Raw genomic sequence first — 18,872 nt, forward strand, 5'->3', positions numbered from 1 at the left:
GACTTGGTCAAATGTGCGTAAGATTCACACCTCAGACCCATATAAAGCACAGCTTAGCTAGTCAGATTCACTGACGACTGCTGCTGCCCTGCCTCTCAGGATTCCTTAACACTCACTAGTGTTGACATTTCAACACATGGGCCATCTGAGTCCAGAGTATGCGGTCTCCCCAGGTCAGATCTCTAAGCCTCTGCCATGATTTCCACAGCTGAGTCAAACGGTGAGAAGACCCACAGATTTGTGTACTGATCTCCACGGGTGAGACTTAGCCAGAAGGACTAGGGGATCCAAATTGAATTCCTTTACCATGAGAACAGACAGGCCAGTGTGAAGGACAAAATCCCAGAAATACAGACCATCTACTGCTTGATCGCAACATCACACTGTTTCTGCTTCTATATGGGAATGTGGGATAGAATATTTGTTCGTCTTTGAGTATGAATGTTTAGCACTTTCAAGGTGCAAATAGCAGATTAAAAGTGATTCTGCACAGTATTTAAAGTAACACAGTTGAAACTGCTGAGCTTTACCGTTTTGCAACTTTTCCTTTTCCATCAGTCTTCGTTAATGTTGTAACTATAGAAGGGAAAAGTCTAGTTTTAAAAAGGAAAAATATAGAAACTCTTTGGTCATTTTTGAGCGAGATGCTAATGGTCTAATCAGATTAGGGCTGTAGCTATCGAATATTTTAGTAATCGAGTATTCTACCAAAAATTCCATCGATTAATCGAGTAATCGGTTAAAATGTATTTTTGCTTAATTAAAGTATAATATTAATTATGCAAAAGAAAATAATGCTTCTGGGTCTCTTAAAATGAACAGCTAAGTTTCCTTTTTTAGAATTTTTTTATTTTTTAAATGCATAGAATGCAATGCATACATCAAAAATAAACATTTAATTATTACCCTATAAGCCCTTTCACACATACAGACTTTTCTGGAAAATTACTGGTAAATTGCCGTAAAGAGATCATGTGTGAACAGGATCTTTTAAAAAATACCGGTAAATTCGTTCCAGCAATTTACCGGTATGAGAAGTTGTAACATTACCAGTAAATTGCCGGAATTCTGCTCTGTGTGAACACAGAAGGAAAATTACCGGTATGAGGTGACGTAAGACGTCTACTCCGGGCCAATCATAACAATGTGCATTCACGCATTGTTTAAGAAAATTAAATAGATGTCATCCAACTGAAGCGACAGTGAAATTAAAGCGCTTCTCCTTATCCGGGCGGATGAAGAAATTTGTCGTCATCTGAGAGGAACTGTTAATGATGAAGTGACATATGATAAAATAACTGTTAACTGTCTCCAAGAGCAATGCATTCACAGGACAAAGTCAGGTCATCAATAAACTGAAAACATTGCGTCTTAATATCTAAAAAATAAACGACCATCACAAACGAAGTAGTAGTGGAAGTATTTCTTGTTCCTATTATGACTTTTGTCAATCTATTTGGGGATCCTGCTACTCCACAAATCCTGTAGCTCTAAACCAGTGGATCTCAACATGCGAACCACCATGCCGAACACAATAAAAAAATTTAAAAAAAAACTTTAAATTTTACAACTTGTTTTAGTTTGTACCTAGGGAAAAACACATAGGGTACAAACGAGAAGTCGGAGCAGTGAAGAAGAGTGCTGGACATTCGGCATCAACTTTCGGTTTGCCCCGCAACTCACTTGAAGATGTTCAGTCCGTCTTTTTTCCCTATTCTCCCAAAACAGCTTATACTGTTTCAGCTATGAAAATAGTTCAGTTTTGTATGTTTGGAGCAGTTTTTGATCGTAAAACAGGCCTACAAGCTTTGTTTTTAAAGTAACAAGCGGCCAGCACAGAGAAGGAGAGTTGATCATAGCCTATGTTTGATCAGTTTAGCCTTCTCAAATCATCACGAATTGTCTAAATTAAAATCTAAAGATATAAAACAGTTCAAGCATGTAACGATGTTTTAACGTTAAACCCATATAAATGTACACTATATGGAATATTTTGTGTGGAAAGTGCAAGATAAACCACGCTTTTTTGGGACATATAGGTGCCAGCGAGATAATAATATAAAATAAAGAAATATAAAATAAAGAAAATAAACATGCTTTCTGCCGTCTCGTCTTGAACAGGAGCACTTACAAAAATAAACCGAAACTCAGCGAATACATGCCTCACAGACATGATAAATATATCTGTAGAAAGCTTTAAATTACTACTTAACGAAGTAATAAAAACAAACAAACAAACAAAAAAACTCTTTTATTACAATCATAATCCATATAGAAGGTGCGTCTAATAAGGAGATGACAAGTCAGGCAACTTCATCCTTGGGACTAGTTTATTAGTAAATAATTCAAATATATTTTTACTATTTCCCTGTGTCACATTCATGGTAATTACCTTTTTCCGGTACTTTGCAACATATTTTTTAACTCAATTTGAATGCAGAACTGTTTATCTGCGCTGATAGACTATTTGATATTAATTTGGATCAGCAAATAATCTACATTTGTGAACGCACCTTTTCTGTTATTTCGCGTGTCTTACAGTCTGCAATTTACAATCGCAACTTCATTGGGCTATAAATCCTTTCAAGACGAATTTCACTAAATTGTCAGCTCCCTACAGCTTCAGGTGTTTTATTAATGGTGAGTATAATTATTTAAACCAGTCGTCTATTACGATGTCTCTGTAACAAAAGCAGTTGCATGAATACTAAAGTTTGAAACAAAAATGAAACCATCAACAGAAATACTGACCATGTATTACCCTCCATGTTTAAAAATACAAGCGCAGCTGTTTAGAGGTTAATGACGTCACATAATTTATCGGTATTTTGGAATGGATGTGTGAATGGTGCTTTTCCAGAAAAAACATGGAAGGTCGTTGACTGTGTAAACAGCGCATTTTTGAATTTACTGGTAAAGTTGTTCCGGTAATTTTACGGCAATTTACTGGTATTACTGTGTGAAAGAGGCTATTGTTTCTCTGTCTGTACTTGTACTGTGAAGAATGACAAAAAAGTTGACAGATGAATTAAGTGCATTTAAGTGCCATTCAGTTGGGGTTTTAAATAAAGCATTTTCTGAGATGCACATTAAATATTAAACACATAAAACATTCATTTAATTTATCTTTTAATTATTGAAAATTAACTTTAACTTTTTGGTAAACAAAGGGGATTTACTATTAAAAATAAAACATGGAAGAAATGTTGTGTGATTAAACATTTTATGTGATTAATGTTTGATTTTCTTTTTTAGTAGTAGGCTATGTACATTCTGCTGAACAATAGTCTTTAACCGGACTTTTATTTTGACGGGTTGACGTACCTTTACAGTTCTGTGTATGTGATGTGATGCTAGTTTTACTCAAATCAAACGGTCAAATGCTCATGAAGTGACTGTCAGTGCAGTTCTGGAGATGTTGTTCATGTGTTCACGTCCGTATTTAGTGAGACAGCAGACGCTGAAATTACCGGAGCGTCACGCGCGCTTCAGTGTGTGTGATAAAGGAAGATGCGCTTCTGCTCCATTCATTAACACAGACACGCAAAACATGCAGAATTCATATTTAAATAGACTGTTCCGGCTTAATATTTACAGATATTAGTCCATATCGTGATTTGATGTAAGTGCAATGACCTATTTTTGATTAATTCATTCAAAATTTGGCAAATTCCGTGCCATTCCGCGTTAAACTGTAAAATCCGTTTTTATGACTGGATTCCGCGTTTTCTGCATCGCGAAAATCATAGGGCCCTAGTTGTGGTATGCCAGCTCTATCTTGCAATGGACACAAGCCACGACGTTCTCTTTATGTTTGCCCGCGTCCTCAAATCAAAACACTGCTGACTCCTTGCAGTATGATATGTCGGACGCAGCACTTGTGTCTACTTCCGCTTTGTGGGTGACCTAAACGCGTTGTGTCACATTAAAAAAAATCATTGCGAAAGAACTTGACGTGAGATTTAAAATAAATTAAAAAAGGCTTAGAGGCAGAGGAATTTGCCTCGATCATTTTTGTAATCGAGTTACTCGAGGAATTGTTTCAGCCCTAAATCAGATTCAATGATCTATGCTAAGCTAAACTAAAAGTGCTATAGCCAGACCCAGAGATCAACTGAATGGATTCAAAAACGGTAAAACTCAACTGTTTAACTCTAAGGAAATGGGCTAGGTGCACAAGATGCGCCAGTGAGCTTCAGCGACGCGAGAGTGTGCATACTTACTTCCGGTCTTGCGACGCTCGCATTGACTGTAAGGGAAACTTACATACGAAGCTTGGCTAGATGTATATAATTAATGTTTTTCAAATTTAACAGCGGATAGTGGTATATCAAAAACATGGGGAAACATCCTCCCTACATTTTGCGTACCTCTGTGTGGAAATTCATCAAGATACAACGCGGAGATTGCTTTATTCTTCTGTTGATTATGCGATCAGCGTCAGGTCAGGCCCACGGGGATTTCTTCTTTCAAACACAAACCACTCAAATATGGAATACTTTTCATTTTCGAAGAGCTGGTTTTGTTCTGACTGTTATGTAAGATCAATGTTTCTGACTGTCAAACAAGATGCACAGAGATTTCTGATAAAGCATGTTTTATGAACTTTATTTGTTAACAAATTATAACTAACTGTACAATTAAACGTAATATAATTATGGTAGGTTTGCATTAAATAAAAGATCGCTGTTTGCATTCATGTGTATTTTTATCTACGTTTATTTGTTTTGTGAAAGATCTGCAGCATAAATCATTATCTGTCTATGAGCAGCCATGTATATTGTTATTCTTTTTCATTAATTATCAGATCAAACACATATTAACACATTAACACATATTAACACATATTAATAAAATTGAGAAATGGATACTTCTGAAGATACATTGCAGCCCACGTCTCACGAGGTAAATATTTCATTAAAAAAATAAATAATGCAAACATTTTCGAGAAATAAGTAATTTGTACATTTACATATTTGGTAAGATAAAAATACATTTGTAGCTGTGTATACACACCATGAGTTCAACTTTCATCTCGTGAACAGTAGTGAACATTAGTGTATTTAATTCATTCACCAGACCCAAACATACACAAGTTTCAAATCCACTGGCTCAGTTAACATTTATAGTATAGTAATAATAGCAGTGTATATCTTATTTGCATTTGAAGTGATATTATAAATCCTGTAAACATATAGAAAGTAATATTTGGACTTCTCCGTTTCTCTGCACTGACAAATATCTACGCACACACTCGCAAGACCGGAAATCCAAGATGGCGGAGATATGCAACTAGCCCATTGGAAAATGAACAAAAAAGTGTAGTGCTCCTTTAAGAAGTCATGAAATTATTCATTACTTATGCCAGAAACATCTGATGAACTATGAAACCCTTTCACTAAGTACATATCTGTCATTTAGTCAACACTTTTATCCAAAGCAAATTACAGTTCACTTATTATAGGGACATTCCAAAACCTTGAAGTTAAAATCGTAGAAAGTTACACCACTCTTTAAAAATCCACTCAAACAATACATACTACTCTGCCTATATTTTCACTGGATCAACCACAATAAATAAATAACTAAATACTTCTTATATTTGAATTTTTTTATTATTATTATTACTTATTTATTTCAACAGTAGCTCAAAAGAATACAACTCTAATGAAATACCATGAGAGTTAAAACCAATCCCAATTTTGCTGGAAAGCACTGGCACACAATTATTTATGATTTGATCACAAGTCAGTCTCACATTTTGAAATGTATTTGGAGACATATTCAAAACAGCAGAATTCACAACAATGCTCAATAGAGACAACAAAATGAGTATGTTGCAAGACAAATGCATAATCAATAAACATAACATACTGACAACCAGCAGTGATCCAATAGGGCATATGAAAATCACAGTCCCATTTTTTCAAGACTCTTTTCCACTGCTTCCAGTGCCATCCTTATTGTTATTCAAGGAATAAAGATAAAAAGGGACATCTATTATTCAAACGATTATGATCTGTTAAGTGTAAGTTATCAGAAATCCAGACTTTGATCGCTGCAAATATTGCTGTCATAAAAGATATTAGCCTTACATTAATGGGAAATGGGCTCTGGTAGCTGAATGTTACACAGCAGGTACGGTTTCAGAGCAGGAAGCCAGGCCAGTGGTTGAGACAGTTCTTGATCTTTAATTTGAAGGTTAATTTAAGGGGAAAGCTGTGTATTTGGATACAGCTCATCTGCAAGGTGATGGACACATACTCAGCTCAGATGATGGCATACTATTGATCGGCCCAATGGATCATAAACACTCAAGTGAATGCATCCTGACAGCCATGTCTTCGCCTACTGTTTCAGTCACAAAAGCTTGAAGTCATGCAAGTGCTGGGTAGCTACACAGCTGCTTTCTAACACAAAGCAAATTGTTTATGTTCCCCCATTAAAAATGCACAAGCAAGCACTTCTGTCAGCATCGATGAAAGGACAGTGTAATGCTCTAATACAGCAATATTAAATTAACAGGTTTTAATGTAAGTTACCTAAATATATTAAGGGTTTTACAAATATAAAATGAGTACTGGTGTTTATCACTATGTGCTGTTTCATAAGTGCATATAAATAAAATGTAAATAATTTAATTAGTCATTCCTGCGTTATTTTTTTATTTGAAAAACAATATTTTTTATTAGAATTCACATTTTTAAAAGGCTTATTTAGAACAGCTTGTTAGGTAGGAAAGAGACAAAGCAAGAGAGACAAAGACACAGAAAGACTGAAATAGGCAAGGACCATTGACATAACCTTGAGGCACACCAGTACCATATCCTTTAATAGACACCCCCCCCCCACCCCCCACCCCCCCACCGAGACATGTTTACCTCAAAATACCACTAAAATCCATTATATACCCCACAATAAGCAGAACTGAATAGGCTTGTTTGCTGTGGGTTTTCCAAGTCCTCAATAAGGGTCACTGAGGTATGGCATGAACTCCCCATTGAGGACTGTAATTGCATTTAGAAAGAGAGACCAAACTCTGGACACAGAGCAAATATGTTCAGTTAGAGCAGATCAACTTAGTGTTCCTCTTGCTCTCTGGTGCTTACAAATCCTGTTTTGTGTCTCTGAGGGAGTCTTTTGTTCCATGCTTAGATTGACCAACAGGGCAAACTAAAACAGGTACAGTCTGCTTTGTCATACCACTAATCACATCAGAGAATGTGCTGTGGCTAAGTGAGTGAAAGAGTGAGTGATTGCAGTTTGATCGCCAGGCCTGTCTCTCTTGCCATATCTCTATCTCTCTTTCCTTATCTGTTTTGCAGTCATTAGCGTGAGGATCAAGGGCTCTTAAATGTTAAGAAAAACAGACAGCTTCGTCTTTAGTCACTAGAATAAGCTGACTATTTTGCAATACCAGGGTACTACTTGGTGAGATATTTTTTAAGAGTTGAAGAGTCCAAAATTAATTAGATGTCACATCTGCCAATGGCAACTGAATTGAGAATTTTTTTTTTTTAGATGAGAAGTCCTTTAACTTCTGTGAGTGTATAATAAAAATCCTCCTTTGTAAACTCAGCTCACTCTGACTGTCATGTGTATACTGCCATACTGGTTATTCTGAATAATATTTCCATAATTTTGAGCAGAAAACACAAGGGGAAAAAAAAACTCCTCACAGAGGTCTGGAAAAATCTGAAAATATGCCAGTGCCAATATGAGTTAGCCTGACAAGTGTGCACTGCCTTCAACCCCTTTGATTGTGGCACCCATTTCTAAAAACAAGAGAACATCATCACTGCTTGGCCAAACTTGTGGAAAGAAAGAAAAAAAAGAAAGAAACAAAATTGAGAAATTACACATTAAAATGTAAAAAATAAAAAAATGCTTTGTGACAAATCTATCCAATGTGAGAATAACATTATGTTAGAAAATGTTTCACACCTAGAAGATGTACACAAAACTGAAAGGAATAATTCACCTGAAAATCAAGAAAAAAAAAGAACTAGTGCTCCATTATCCCCCACATATTTTGTCTGTTTCTTCATGCACGCTCTGTGTCTCTCTCTTAATGAAGGTTAACTTGGGGATGTTGGACTCCATGGGCCCCTGCAGTTAATCCACACAGTGCATTCTGCAGGCCAGAGGAATGCGTTGGCTCTCCCAGTTTTAAAAATACTGACTGCCATAGGTCCCTACACAACTGTCAATATTTCTCTGGGGAGGAAGGGGGAAAACATTCTTCACTTTATTTTTGCTGGGCAATCAAACCACTGGCTTAAATCACTGCTTGTCCATCGTGGTGCCAGGCACAGGAATTTATTATTAACGAGGATCCTAAACTGGTCAGGAAATAAAAAAGGCTTTTGCATCTACTGCCACCTTTTTTCCCGGCTACACTCTGGGCACAGGCCAGCTGAGACCAAAAGCAAAAGCTTTTACGGTGATGGTCACTGAACAGAGTATTGTTCCCCCTTCCGCAGCCTTGAGAGGAGACTTGCTAAAACACTAAACTAACAGTTGGACATTCCATACATTTTTAATGGCATGGCTGCCTCTTTATTTGTTTCCCTAACCCCGTGGCCTGGACTGAATGAATGACTCTATTGGAGGAGGCAGGCAGGCGCAGCGGCATGTTGGGTGGAGGGAGAAAAGAGATGGACTGTCCCAGCCTTCCCAGAGCACATTGCAGGACTCAGTAACTCACTCATTACTGGTGGGGGTGGGCTCAGTGAGGAAATTATTACCTGCACAAATGGTCTGCATTTTTATACAAACTATACTCTCTTTTGAAATGGGCAGGCACATTGAAATATATTGGATGATAAATAAGCATGCTTTATTTCACAGTGAAAATAAAATAAAATTAAATATGAACGCATTTTGGTGCTTTCAGTTGATGTCTAGGTCTAAATTCACATTTGAACAATAGAATATGCCTGGCTCAGGGGCGAAAATCTTATCTAAATTTTGGGAGGGACAATAAACATTTTGAGCAAGTTTTGAAGGGGACACCAATAAAATAGGCAAAATTGTACTTAAGGATATGTGTACAGAGAGGAAAGCCTTACTATTGCATGGAGACCGTTCCATTATCCTTCTTCTCAAAGTTTCTTTCTGGTTCAATGAAAAAGCTGACGAAATTGACCAAAACATTCTTCAAAACATTTTTTCTTTTTTCTTTTTTGCAATGTTTTTGAAGTTGTTTACACAATCAAGCCACCAAAATACAATGGAATTTGAACTTAACTTCAACTTTTATTTATATAGCACATTTAATAGCAATGTTGTTGCTTCACAGTTATAATTAAAACATGCATATATAAAAACATTTGCCATGCCTAGCAAAATGAAGGCATACACACTCTTAGACATACACCCTCACACAACTGTATAGTGAGAGCAGACTTGAAAGAGGGGAAAAAAACAAAAAATAATAATTTATTACGTCAATGACTTATTTTTTCAAAAAGTGGATTCACTCAGTTAGGAAACACCTCCTCAGGGTGTTTCTCAAAATTAGTGCTGTTACTGCTGTAACTTAGTTTTCAACCACACCGGGAGACGTTCAAACCATAGACTGTATAAAAACAGGTTCAAACTAATAGCATCTGATGGTTGGTTGATATTCCAGAAGGGAGGCTAGCCTCCTCTATGATGTTACTTTTCTCAGCACTCCTCAGCGCTGAAAGTGAACACTCGATGCTGATTGGTTTCCCTGGCCTCCCCACCCCTTCCCCTTCTCTTTCACTTAGCGGTGTAATTACATCAGCAGATTCGCCACATTCGCGATAGAAAAGCGGAATTTTTTATTACAACTGTGAAATTACAAACAAAATTATATACATTCTGAGACATGAACTGAAATGAATTTTATTAACATTAAATTTTCCTCATTTTCACCTCAAAATTTGGGGGAAAACTGTGCCTCCCCTTGCCTCACCCGACGAGTCGCCACTGACACCGACTAAATCATAGTGAACGCGGGAAAATCTAAATGCGCACCCGCACTAATCTAATCTAACGTACAAGACTTGTACAGTATATGCGTACATTATGGGTGTGTGTAAGATGTTATTAAACAAACAAGGGTAAACATTATAATCGCTAACAGCGCAGACTACATCAGTGACAAAAGTAAATTTGTACACAATAATATTTTTTGGACTCGATTTATTAATGACTCAGCATCGTCTATACTAAAGAGAAAATAATCACGTCATCCGATGTTTAATATGAATAAAGTAAGCTTGACTTATGGAGTTCGACAACTACTGAAACACGTTGTTTTCTTGCACCCAACCGGACTGTGTGTGTGTGTGTGTGTGTGTGTCAGTGCCGGTGGTGGTGAGGTAAAAGGGGAGCAGGCAGTGGACCTAAGCAATGTGAGGCAAAGCAGGGGGAACTCGAGATGTTTAAAACATTTTTTTGTTGTTGCTCCGTTTGCATTTGTATGCAAATCCCCCCCCCCCCCCCAGCAATTTCCGCCTATGGCCTGGCTGAAATTAAAGTCACACTCAAAAGAAAGAGCTCTTATCATACTGCCAATAGTGACTCAAGCAGTCATTCTTGATATTGATTTGGTGAATACATGACTGATATCACAAAATACAGCAAATACATTCTTTGGAGAAACAACATCTCTGCTTTTCCAAAATGCTTCACATCTTGAAATATTTACATCAGTCAAACAATGTGGTGAAAAAAAAATCTAATGGAATTCAATATCTCTAAAATCCAAGTCCAATTCCTTAGTGAGATGGCCAAGCTGTCTACGCTCACACAAATAAACCTACTGACAAAAGCAAAAACATGATACAGTCTCAGCAAGACATAAACAAATATGTATACTGTATTTTTTTTAATCTATTGTGAGCTACAACAGAGGTGGGCGACTAATTCAGCGATGTGCTTTTGGCTGATGAGCATTTGTTTGCCTTGTTTATGTGTGTTATGTAAGGGGAAGAGGAAGTCAATCATTCAGGACAGGAACACACGCTCAAGGAAAGCTGTATGGTATAGACATGACGTCACGGTACTGCCCGTGTTACATGCTGTGCATCTCTCCGCAAAAATAAAAAAAACACGAAACACAACTTGAATTCAAATTAATGCCATACAGATACATGTAGTCTCACAAACATATACAACTGGACATCCTAACCCATCACCTCCAGGCCACTGGGCTTCTCTTCAACATTCCTCAGCTTCCCCCGGCCGTCAAAGGGGTAGTTGAGCCCCTGTGCTACAAAACCCAGGCAAGTTTTTTAAAACAGGATGTTTGGCTGAGGCCTCCTTCCCCTCAAATAAACAATCCGCAGAACCTTAATTTTTGGAGGCGGGGTGGAAGTACTCCAGTCACATTATTTCCACATCCCGTATCCTGGAGCACTTGGGGCCCTGGGGGAGTGTTGGGCAGGCTCTGGGGCTGCGGTGGAAACCTGAGGCCCCGTGCCAGGCAATGGCAATAAGGGAGAGGGAGAAAAAAGATAAAATGAAAGAAAAAGCGAGAGAAGGATAGATACTGAGGCTCAGTGAGGTAAGGGAATATGAGGGGGAGGGCAAATTGGGTGGCCCCTGCACTGTCCACACCACTGTGGCTCATTTTCCACTGGCATAGTAACACTGTTACAGATACATGACAGCATGTGCGTGTGTGGGACTGTTCTGTCTTTTTGTAATATTGACTGGCATAGGTTTTTAGGAGAGTGGAAAAGAATAGCTCAAATTGAAACCGTCCCAATGCAGAGTTTAGACTCTTAAAGTTATATAACTCATCATTCGTAGTTGTGCTGTAAATGCCATAATACAGCTGATGTCACCCCTATAAACCTAGTTTACCTCAGTGACGGACAAAATACAGTGTAGTTAAAGTCTTCACATTGCGTACTAAATATACCAAATGTCTGTGATCTTTCTCATAATCACTGGTTTAAAGGAAAACTTTATCCAAAATTTTGTCATAATTGATTCACCCTCATGCAATGAACATAATGGGAAGATTAAATAAATGTTATTTTAATATTATTTAGATACTTTTACAGTTATACTTTTTAAAAATTATCTTTTATATTTTCATTTTAAGTGAACTTTTTAGGAATTCAGAATTATTATTATTATTATTGTTTTTTTATATTTCTAAAGTTTTTTTTTGTTTTTGTATTTCAACCTAAAATGTTTCATTTAGTTGCTAACGCAGCATTTCAAATTTTGCTTTAGTTTTAGTTTAAGTAATGACAACACCAGTTTGAACATGCAGAAGTGCAAAAAAAAAAAAAAGAAAAAGAAAAAGGTAATCGTTTTTTGCCAATTTTTCTGGTATGATGCCATGATGCTTTTTTGGAGCTTGACTGTTCCTGGTCACTACTTGTTCTCATTGTATAGAAAAGATCAGCAGATTTGTTTTGTTCTTCTAAGTCATACATTTTTGGCATGATATGAGGGCAAATAAAAGATGGCGGATTTAAGAATTGACAACGAAAATAATTTGAAACTCAGTCTACATATTTTCAGGCATGTGCGAGCCAGCTAATAAATTGAGGGGAAGACATCACATGCCTTTTTAAGGCTGTTCAAAATCTATGGATGCAATCAAATCAGTGGTAATCAGCACGCCGTCACATGCTTCGATTACTTTGTTTAATTGTTGGCCAACCAGATGCCCTTTTCATACATTGTAGAAATTAGGTCAGATCAGACCTAGACAGACTGGCATGTGTGTACTGCTGCCAGTTTATATAAATAAAAAAATGTCTGTTTGTGATTTTCTGATAGGGAGAGTATGTGATTATGCATGTATCAGACTATCAGTCAAAACAAAACACTGGCCTGTAAGACGGCAGTTTTATGAAAACAAAGACAAGAAGCTTTACTATCAGTACTGGGATCAACCAGCGGCTCCTTGTGCAAGCAATGCAACCTGTTTAGATCAGTTCGGATTCAGTACCTTTCATACTTCATGATGCATACCCTTTTTCCACAGAAACTGTGCAGATCAGTAGATCTCTGAATTTGCCCACATTGCCATTGAGTTGCCCACTTTGCCATTGCCATCATAACCAACTCACAATCCAGTTTAGCACATTGTAGTGTTTGTTTATTTTTATTTTTTATATATATAACATATATAAAGATTTCATATTTCAATTTACATACAAAGTATTTAAATTATTTCAGATGGGTAAAGATAAATGTCTTGGAATTAGTCCAGTGAATGAGCATCTTGCCACATATTCAGATAATAATGCGATTGATCTAGTTTCTCACCATCACATTTTGTGTTTTTAGTTGTTCTTAAATTTAAAACTGGAGACATTAGAGATTGGAGACACACCCTTATTATCCCACACCCTGGCTTCTGATGTTATGGGTATATTGTTTAAAACCACCAGCTTTAATGGGCTAAGCGGAGCTAGAATAGATCCAGAATGGACACCAACACCGCTTACCAACACTAACACTCTGTTAATGGAAAAAGGGGTTTGGTTAAAAGTCACATACTGATTAGTTTGGTAAAGTCCAGTACAGTTGAATGAGACTGTCACTGCATTCCATTTTTAAGACTATAGCACCGATAGGCCACACATAGGGATGCCAGCCTGGCTGTGGTCTACTCCCCCAAAACAGAGAGGCCAGTGTAAATATCACAAAGCACCAGGAATGAACCCAGAGTAAAATTACAGACTACCAAACCATTCTTCTTTACCTGACTGAACCTTTCCTCCGCTTCAGGCCAAAACAGCACTCGATGAACCTAGCCGAACAGCCATCTGACCGCCATTCCTACATTCTCAAGGAAAATAAACGCAACATACAAAACACAATGGCACCACAGGGTTCCTCAGTGGGACGTGGAGTCTCTCTCACAGTGATGACACAACTAAAGTAAGTTCTCACTGTGATTGTCTCAGTGTTAGAACCCACACACGTGAAAACACATTGGATTTGCTTCCTTTCCTCATATGGTGACAAATTCCAGGGGGCTTACTAGGGTGCATCTCTCAGCTGTAACACATCTATGGCTGGTCAGAGAATGATTTATAAACAGCCACTGTTTTCTGCAGCGCTGCCGGCCTTCCTTTCCACATCTGTCAGATCCCTCATCATAAAGACTAATAATCACTGGAAAAACAATTCTACTGCTCTGCAGCAGGGACGTGCGTCATTCAGAATCCAATTGAGATCTTTAAATTCCAATTCAACTGCTGAATTACTATTAAAGTAGAGTTTAAATGTATTGAAATGGATATGGATATTAAATGAAACAACTTGCTTGTAAGATAGATAGATAGATAGATAGATAGATAGATAGATAGATAGATAGATAGATAGATAGGTAGGTAGGTAGGTAGGTAGGTAGGTAGGTAGGTAGGTAGGTAGGTAGATAGATAGATAGATAGATAGATAGATAGATAGATAGATAGATAGATAGAGGTAGGTAGGTAGGTAGGTAGGTAGGTAGGTAGGTAGGTAGGTAGGTAGGTAGGTAGGTAGGTAGGTAGGTAGGTAGGTAGGTAGGTAGGTAGGTAGGTAGGTAGGTAGGTAGGTAGGTAGGTAGGTAGGTAGGTAGGTAGGTAGGTAGGTAGGTAGGTAGGTAGGTAGGTAGGTAGGTAGGTAGGTAGGTAGGTAGATAGATAGATAGATAGATAGATAGATAGATAGATAGATAGATAGATAGATAGATAGATAGATAGATAGATAGATAGATAGATATGCTTGTGAGCCCAAAGATCACAAAAACCCCAATACAGAGAGCAAACACAAACTCACATGCATCCAGTTATAAGGGAAGCAATGAGACCTACTTCAAAGAACATAATTCTGATCTCCACGCGGTCACAACAAGGAGCGGGGAAACAGGTGGGCTACATTAAAACCCAGTCACAGCTACAGAATGTGAGTGGAACCACACGCGCACACACAGTTTTTACAGACACACATGTAGCACATCACGACCACATGTTTCGACGGCCAAGCTTTGAAAACATAGTGAACTCTTAATCAATAGCTGTGCGCTGACACTGTGTAGACATAAACTGACAAACACATTTGCTTTTAAACGAGAAACTGCGGTTGAAACGCCAAATTATAGACATCCAGATAAAAACAACACAAACAGACATGTACCCAAACACGGGAGCGCAGACATCTCAGACACCAAGACAAACACACAGAAATGCAAATATTCAGAAAAATATTCCAGGGCTTGCAAAAAAAAAAAAAAAAAAAAAAAAACATGCAAAAATGATAAAATACATGCAGAAAACCTAACAGAAACTCAAAAAAGATTTGAGCTGAAAATCCTAACGCAGTGTGCTTCAAACAAACTCAGTGAGGCTGCAAGACGTTAAAGAACTATTACATGAATAGCCTCAGATCTCGAGCGTCCACCGACTGTCTTTCAAACCAAGCAGCCAATTTCTCTAAAATCTCACCCTTGGGCGGCAAGGAGTTTTCATAAGACTCAGTGAGATGTGTTCTGTTACTATTGTCAAACAGAGTGGATGAGTGTTCAGAACAGGAGTTACACTTGTCCAGGGGGCTGCAATCTGCTCCGCTCCCACATTTGGCCCCCCGGCTTCACTTTCAAGAGCTTTACCAGTTCCTGCATGTGGGTGGGGTGGGATAAGGAACCCAGGGTGGGTGGATGCCATGTGTATGAATGCTTTTAGATTTTAGATCCGTTTCCTCTCTTTCTTTACAGGTAGCATAAAGGAAAGGGATTAAATTCCATAGGTGGCCCACTCCAAATCTACATACCTTATGTTTGGTGATTTGGAGAGGGACACCTATGGAATTTTAACAATTTCAGCTACAGGCATTTGGAGAATTGTCAGTTCAATGCTTCACACCAAACTATAAGCCGTGCTGAAAAAGACCTACATATGATGTGTTTTGGATGCTTAAAGGGATAGTTCACCCAAAAATGAAAATTATGTCATTAATGACTTTTGGCCGTTCCAAACCCGTAAGACCTCCGTTCATCTTCGGAACACAGTTTAAGATATTTTTGATTTAGTCCGAGAGCTTTCTGTCCCTCTATTGAAAATGTGTGTACGGTATACTGTCCATGTCCAGAAAGGTAATAAAAACATCTTCAAAGTAGTCCATGTGACATCAGAGGGTCAGTTAGAATTTTTTGAAGTATCGAAAATACATTTTGGTCCAAAAATAGCAAAAACTATGACTTTATTCAGCATTGTCTTCTCTTCCGTGTCTGTTGCGATTTCAAAACACTGCAGTTTAGTGATATCCGGTTCGTGAACGAATCACTCGATGTAACCGGATCTTCTTGAACCAGTTCACCAAATCGAACTGAATCGTTTGAAACGGTTCGCGTCTCCAATACGCATTAATCCACAAATTACTTAAGCTGTTAACTTTTTTAATGTGGCTGACACTCCCTCTGAGTTAAAACAAACCAATATCCTGGAGTAATTCATGTACTCAAACAGTACACTGACTGAACTGCTGTGAAGAGAGAACTAAAGATGAACACCGAGCCGAGCCAGATAACGAACAAAAGACTGACTCGTTCTCGAGCTAGTAAGATTTCCTTGTACTTGTATTAAAAATCTCTTGTTTTTATTATTCTAAGTGAATTTAGGCATCACAACCTTATAATGTATGAATAATTAATAGTGTAACTAAATATGTTAAAAATGTAAGCGTGTGGTAGACAATGGCAAAATAAATAGTTGTAAATAGTACAACTGAATTTAGCCATCATAATATTATAATGTGTGTAAAAAAAAAAAAAAAAACTATTATGTTTTTATTACAATTATGAACCTACAGGCAAGTCATGGTTCACACGAACCCAATCCAGAGAAAAAAATCTAAGCAAGCATTTGAAACATAATTTGTTTGCACAAGGAGTGTCGCCAGCCTGTGAAGTGGTGGTGACAGGGTGCATGAAGCCACAAGCTCAGGTAGCTCCTTCTGGGAAAGGGGGTGGTTTGACCCTCTCTCTTTGAATGCTATTTCTAGCGCTGCAAAAAAAGGCCTCAGCCTTTTTGTCTCTGCGGCCATGATCCTACGCATGCATGGTCTGGTTCCAGTTTTATGAGAGAAGCATGTTGATTTCATTCCATAAGAGGGGAGTGTTTCATCTCAAATCATGACACAAGACTGTTTCTCCTCTTTTCTCTCAGTGTGGCCCTTTCACAGCAACGGAAAAAAGCCTACTCCGGGTCAAGATAGAGCTGTAAAAGCTGATATGTGCATTTGTGTGTGCGTGTTCCGATATGCGCTATTGTGTGCAAAGCGTATAATGTGACTCGGTGTGGTCGAGTGTGTGTATCCCTGCGAGCATGGATCTTATTACAGTTTGATCCCACTCAAATATTTCTGAAAGAAAACAGAGGATGGGAGACAGGCTTTATGGCCAGCCAACACGGCCCACTGAACCTCTGCTGGGCTCACAATGAGAGCTTTATCTCGACCACACTCTCTCCACTCCTAATGGCCTTTAATGAGGAGGAGCAAAGACCAACATAAAAACCAAATTACCTGCAAAGTTTGCTCATTTATACAAACACACTCCATAGGAACCTGCAGAACTTAGGACGGCGGAAGGTATGCCTTGCTGTTTACTTTGCATTTTAGACTTTTACTGAGCACTTAACCCCTTCCTGGCCCTTAAAACGCATGCAAAACTATGTCACTGGAATATTCCTGCCAAACTTTGAGATTTGTCTGACAACTAAAATGGAAAACAGCTTCTGCATGCTCAATGCTCTCTTTTGCAGAAAGAGGGGAAAATGTAAATATCTGGTGCAAGGTCACCATCACAAGCATTTGTTTGAACAAAGATGTTACCACATGAGCTCTCCGGGACTGGAAATAACAGCAACAAGACTGACAATGGTATCACAGGCCATGCTGACACAAAGATTTAAAACAGAGCAGAGCATTTCAGAGCAGAAATATTTAAAATAAGAAAATTCACCTGAGAATTCCCCTTGGGTGACATTAGGCGAGCTGGCAGCCTCTGTTTCAGTGTAAGACAGTGTGGAATCTGACAGATCTGAGGAGATAAAGGATGTCATCTGGTTAGAGTTTGTTAGTTAGTTACATTGATTACACTGATTTCTGAAGGACCATATGACACTGAAAATTCACCTTTGCCATCAAAGGAAATAAAAAAAAATGTAATACATAAAAATAGAAAAAATATATTTTAAATTGTTATAATATTAATAATATTACTTTTCATCAGATAAATGCAGCCTTGGTGAGCATAAGAGATTTCATTCTAAATAAATAAATCTTACCAACCCCAAACATTATTTATTTTTATTTTTATTTTTTTACACATAAATATTATTGGTTCTGGTATCAACCAGAATATGTTGATATTGAGCCAATTTTAGAAATAAATAAATGAGTTATCAGGCTGAGTTGCAAACCACCAAAGCATCAGTTCCAGACAGTACCCAACTCTCCACCCCACCTCCTGTCAACAATGTGGCCGATGCTGAGCTACGGTACTGAGAGGATATCCCAGCCCAGTGCCAGGCCCCAGCAACAGACAAGGCCAAGCCTAGGCCGGCTCCAGATTGGCATGCTGAAAATGGGCCTGCCGGATACTGGCTCTCAGTTGGTCACTGTGCCTAATTGCCACCATTAAAATTCTTCACGTTGTTCTACTTTTTTGCTTCCCCTTTGGCTCTCCGTAAAGCCAGAGATTCAACCAGTGGGTGCCAACTGATGGCACTGACTTATTTTCGCCGGGTTATTTTGTTACACAGATTATTTTATTAAATTTGTCAGTAAATGATCTCTCATCATCTGTTCCCTCAGAATGTGCATGTACATTATCATATTTACATTGACATTATTCAGCAATTAGCGCATGTATTTGAAACTTA

The 18,872-nt window shown here is 38.0% G+C and overlaps 1 protein-coding gene across 1 annotated transcript in view; it reads right to left on the bottom strand.

Annotated features, from left to right (window-relative positions):
* The window catches only part of LOC132156156 (mothers against decapentaplegic homolog 6-like), a 37,207-nt gene that overhangs the window by 12,004 nt on the left and 6,331 nt on the right, over positions 1-18,872 (bottom strand). Inside the window, exon 3 of the mRNA XM_059565044.1 lies at positions 17,951-18,028. Coding sequence (XP_059421027.1) covers positions 17,951-18,028 — 78 coding nt within the window. The remainder of the gene's footprint in view (positions 1-17,950; positions 18,029-18,872) is intronic.

The sequence above is a fragment of the Carassius carassius genome, chromosome 13 (genome assembly GCF_963082965.1).
Source record: "Carassius carassius chromosome 13, fCarCar2.1, whole genome shotgun sequence".
Taxonomy (NCBI): Eukaryota; Metazoa; Chordata; class Actinopteri; order Cypriniformes; family Cyprinidae; genus Carassius; species Carassius carassius.